Source organism: Adiantum capillus-veneris, chromosome 11 (assembly GCF_014529385.1).
Source record: "Adiantum capillus-veneris isolate H3 chromosome 11, ASM1452938v2, whole genome shotgun sequence".
Lineage (NCBI taxonomy): Eukaryota > Viridiplantae > Streptophyta > Polypodiopsida > Polypodiales > Pteridaceae > Adiantum > Adiantum capillus-veneris.
Genome location: NC_140941.1, coordinates 43077319 through 43082060, shown reverse-complemented (window position 1 = coordinate 43082060; position 4742 = coordinate 43077319). Strand labels below are relative to the sequence as shown.

Sequence of the window (4742 nt, the reverse complement as noted above, 5' to 3'; positions counted from 1 at the left end):
TCGGCAGGAAGCCCTTGCAGTTGCTAACGCAGTGGTAGTGTTTCTTCAGCAATGGGCCTTCCTTAGTGCGTGTAGCAAAGAGATCAAGTCACACACTCTCTCTCTCTCTCTCTCTCAGACTCCACACACAGAGATAAGACCGATTTGATTAATTTTGAAAAGTTGGGTTTAAGTTACAAAAGTTGAATTTTATACATGCCTCCATAGAGGCTCGCTCCCACAAGGTTTATTGGCAGCTCAAATATTACAAAGGTATCATTTCATTTCACAAAATAGTAGTACAATCTATTGAAAAACTTCTCCTGTATCCAGCAGTCAACATTGACCTCTAAAGACTTTCCAAACACTATAAGTCCACCCATTTTCTTCCATCTAGCAAAGACATAATTCTAGATAGAAAATTGATAGAAAAGTAGACCCTAAGATTATCTTTGCTACACATTCGTGCAAGCAGAAAGAGATAAGTTAGATTGGTAGGAAAAAGGGACATATTGCAGAAAGAGATAAGTTAGATTGGTAGGAAAAAGGGACATATTGGTAGATGAACCATAAGCACAAGACTAACTTGAGTTTCAACCTGAGGTCCTTAGCCTTTTCCCACCAAACTTAGAAAAAGCACTACAAATGAGCCTCTTAGAAGCTTACTTGGTATGATTTGCTCTTTATTCTCAAGGCTTCTTTCTTCAATGTCCTTAACCCTTTTCTAGCATTGCTGCATATATTTCAAAATCGAAGCAACAAACTGATCGACCTCAAAGTCTATGGAAATGCTCTTGAAATCCCCACACTAGAATGGACACGTTTTTTACAACTAGAGGAGGCTGATGCCATATGGAAAATTGATTAAAAAAAAATCCTAAGATAACTTCTACTACTTGGCACATCCAAGGAGGTCAACCACACAAGCATAAGACTCTAATTTGGACTTCAAATCATTAACGACTCACACACTATGAAATAGTTCTTGGGACTTTCCCACCAAACCTAGATGACTACAGATCCAAAAAGTTCAACCATTTGTGCTTAAGGAGCACAAATGGTTGAAGGAGCACCATAAATGTTAATATCAAGTACACACGTAGTATCGATTACATAACTCTTAATTGAAAAAGTATAAGAAGGTGTTATTGTATTATGTTATTAACATTTATGGTTGAAGGAGCACAAATGGTTGAAGGAGCACCATAAATGTTAATATCAAGTACACGTAGTATCGATTACATAACTCTTAATTGAAAAAGTATAAGAAGGTGTTATTGTATTATGTTCCTATGTTTCTATGAGCGAGTACTATAAGGGGTATGAGCCTCCCGAAAACGACCACGGGAGGGGACTCCCCATTTAGACACGCTAGCCTCACTCCATGCACTCGTGCATCGTGGGGACTCCACGCAAGGTTCCTCAGGGCACGCTATGACCCTCCGTGAGTGCGGGGGAGCCTGAAGCTACGTGGGGCTAGGGACCCGGAACGCAAGACCCGCGAAACGCACCACGGCTGTCGACCCATGGAACGCAACCACGCCCGAGCCGGTCCCATCCGAGCCGGGCCCTTTTGAGCCACAACTCGCCCGAGCCGGTCCCGTTCGAGCCGTCCGAGCCAGGCCCTCTTGAAGACAAACACCTCGACCCGAGCCGGTCCCGTTCGAGCCGGTCTCGTCCGAGCCAGGCCCCTTGAAAACAAAAGCACCTTGCCCCGAGCCGGTCCCGTCCGAGCCGGGCCCTTTTCTCCGCAAGCTTCCGCAAACGCGCCCACCACGCTTCTCCACATTGACGGCCCAACTCCCGGGTTGTCACAAGTAGTGCTGGGAGTGGCTTGATTGATTGTGTACATAAGAATGCACATGTATGGAAGAGGAAGAGAGAGAGGGAGAGAGAGATTCAATGTTTGCAAACGGAGTGGAGCGCTAAACCTCAAAATTGTAGGCTCTAAAGATGGAAAGGAAATATGACCATATACTTGTACACTGGTTACATATATTATATATTAGGCTCTAATAAAGTGCCTCCATGCACTTTGTCTATTACAAAGCTTAAAAATAAATATATATAAGCGTCTGCATGCAAGATAAATTGATTAGAGCTGGCTAGCTAGAGTACACAGAAGTACTCCCATGCTTATACACTCACCTAAACATCAATATACACATATCCATCGCTTTTTTGCACACCCTCCCTCTCTGACGCCTCCAATGATAAAATGAGTTGCTGTAGCATCTCTGATACCTCCTTCATTGATGGCCTGTTCAGCCTGCTCTCATGTAAGCACTCCAATGCCAGATCAATCACCCACCTCATGGAATTCACGGTCTCCTTGGATGCCCCCTTCACAAGCTGCGGGTCAAGCACTTCGTCGATCTTACAGTGCTCTTTCCGAATCTGCACCATAGTTGCAAGATTCACATCATCGGTATTCCTCTTGAAATCGATAGCTCTCTCGGATGTAACCAGAGTCAACAACACTACTCCAAAACTGTACACATCACTCTTATCGGTAAGCTGATAATTGCGGTAGTACTCGGGATCGAGGTACCCCATTGTGCCTTGTGCACATGTCGAAATATGGGTAAGATCAGGCTCCGCCAGCCGCGAAAGCCCAAAGTCTGCTACTTTTGCATTCATGGATTTGTCAAGTAGTATGTTGCTTGCTTTGACATCTCGATGATAGATGGGTGGGTATGCGGCTGAGTGGAGATAAGCTAAGCCCTCTGCAGATTGAAAGGCAATTTGCAAACGTGTTTTCCAGTCCAGCATGACGTTGCTTTTGGCCACCTGCAGAATATGATCCTCAAGATTCCCATTGGGCACATATTCATAGACCATGAGAGGAAGCTCACTTTCCACGCAGCAGCCAAGCAAGCGCACTAAGTTTCGGTGATTGACCTGAGATAGGATCCTCACCTCATTCAGAACTGGGTCTACCCCTTTGATCTTGCCTACCCTGGTACACTTGATGGCTACCTCAGTCTCATCATCAAGGATTCCTTTATATACTTCACCAAAACCTCCGCATCCGAGCACTCTGTCAGGAGCGAAGTTGTTGGTGGCGCGCTTCATCTCCTGCTTGCTAAACAAGCGTGCAGACTTGCCACCACTGTTGGTAGCAAGGATCATGTTCCGCTCCTCGACAAGCTTGGCATGAGCTCTTTGGGCTGCACCCCGTCGCCTATACATCCATACCGTGAAGGAAATGAATGCGATGAGCCCAACAAAACCAAGAGTGAGACCTGGGAAAGCCAAAAAGAGACACCTAGGTCAGACAGTAACAATGCAAAAAGCAGATACGCTACAGGTGCTGCGCTCATGCCGATCAATCACTGCACAATATTGATGTCGGTTTCGCTAAATGATTTACATATAAACAACATGTAAGACTCACGTGTTTCGCATTATTCAATATCCAGTTATTATTTATGACACGTGCCCACCATGACGTTTCTGACACAACTCCACTATAATTTCCTCAATGTCGTTTGCCAGCATAAAACTCAAAAGAAAATGAGAAGATTAAGGGAGAAGTACCTGTTGCGTATTCAATTTTGTGGCATTTTATACTTCCACTGTCCCGGATGCAGAAAGGTACTGGACAGACGCAAGGAGGGGGTAATTAGCATAGGCTGCATAGACTACATGCAAGGATCCAAGTTCCAACCTGAGCCAGTCAGCTCTCTCTCTCTCTCTCTCTCTCTCTCTCTCTCTCGCTCTCGCTCATCAGTACCTTTGGGACAAGTGCCTGTGGTTGCATCCCAGCGGTAACCATGGTTGCAGGCGCAAATCGGTGCCGCCGCCTTTACGCATGTGGAATCCGCGCCGCATTCCATCTGTGTCTCACAGGTGGGCTCCCCGGGCGCCTCCCACTTCAACCGCATACCGAATCCGATTGTCCCCGCATCGACGCCGGCCTTGGTGGGTACTGATGGATCAGGAAAGTCCAGCAAGCTGACATACCCGGTCTCCATCCCGAACACCGGAAAACCGTACCGGAAATCCGACGTTTCGCCCTCGTGGATCACTAAGGAGCAGCAGAGAAGAGACCGGCAGCTTTTCTGCTGCACAGCTTGGAGCCCACGGCCGCAAGGGCCATCGGGGCGGCAGTTGAGAGGGGAGTAGCGAAGCACATCGGTACCATTGAGGAGCAGCACCGTGTTGCCGCCACCGACGGTGAGGGGGGAGCCGGGGAAGAGAGAAAAGTTGTGGGAGGTGACAGAGTCCTGCGTGATACAAGAATCGCCGATGAAGGGGCTCGTGGAGATAACTATAGAGCGCGATAAGGGGTCCAGGCTCAACACACTGTAGTTTCCTGAGAGGGCTTTTACCTGCAGCGTCTTCTTATCCGTGCATGTCACCAGCTTGTAGAGAGGGTGGCCGCATGAATCTGAGGTGCTCAGTGGATATGGCACCGCCATCTTCCCGCATGCAGGACATTCCCTGCTTCTAATTCCTTCACAGGAGCCAATATATAAGCGAGCTGCCTGCACGGCTACTACACACAGCTGTAGCAGAACCAGCTGCTGTGAGCTGCGCCACACCTTGGCCATACGTCTAGCTGCTGACCAGCTGAAGCTAATTAGCTTACTAATATATAAATAAGGGTGGGTTCGGTCACCGGTGGAAGAAAACTGGATTTCACACAACCCGGAGGAAAAAGGCCACTTCCGTAGGCTAGCAATTTCAAAGCTCAAAAAGGTTACATCGGTAGGCTAGCAATTTCAAAGCCTATGATTGGACCTATCATTAGAGGTCAC

The 4742-nt window shown here is 47.2% G+C and overlaps 1 protein-coding gene across 1 annotated transcript; it reads right to left on the bottom strand.

Annotated features, from left to right (window-relative positions):
* Positions 1-1964: 1964 nt before the first annotated feature.
* On the bottom strand, positions 1965-4535 carry LOC147447164 (wall-associated receptor kinase-like 20). The gene is made up of 3 exons (XM_086524263.1): positions 3716-4535; positions 3520-3579; positions 1965-3224 (listed from the first exon to the last, which is right to left on the bottom strand). Exons 1-3 carry the CDS (start codon positions 4533-4535, stop codon positions 2128-2130), a joined length of 1977 nt encoding a protein of 658 aa, XP_086380389.1. The 3' UTR covers positions 1965-2127.
* Positions 4536-4742: the final 207 nt, after the last annotated feature.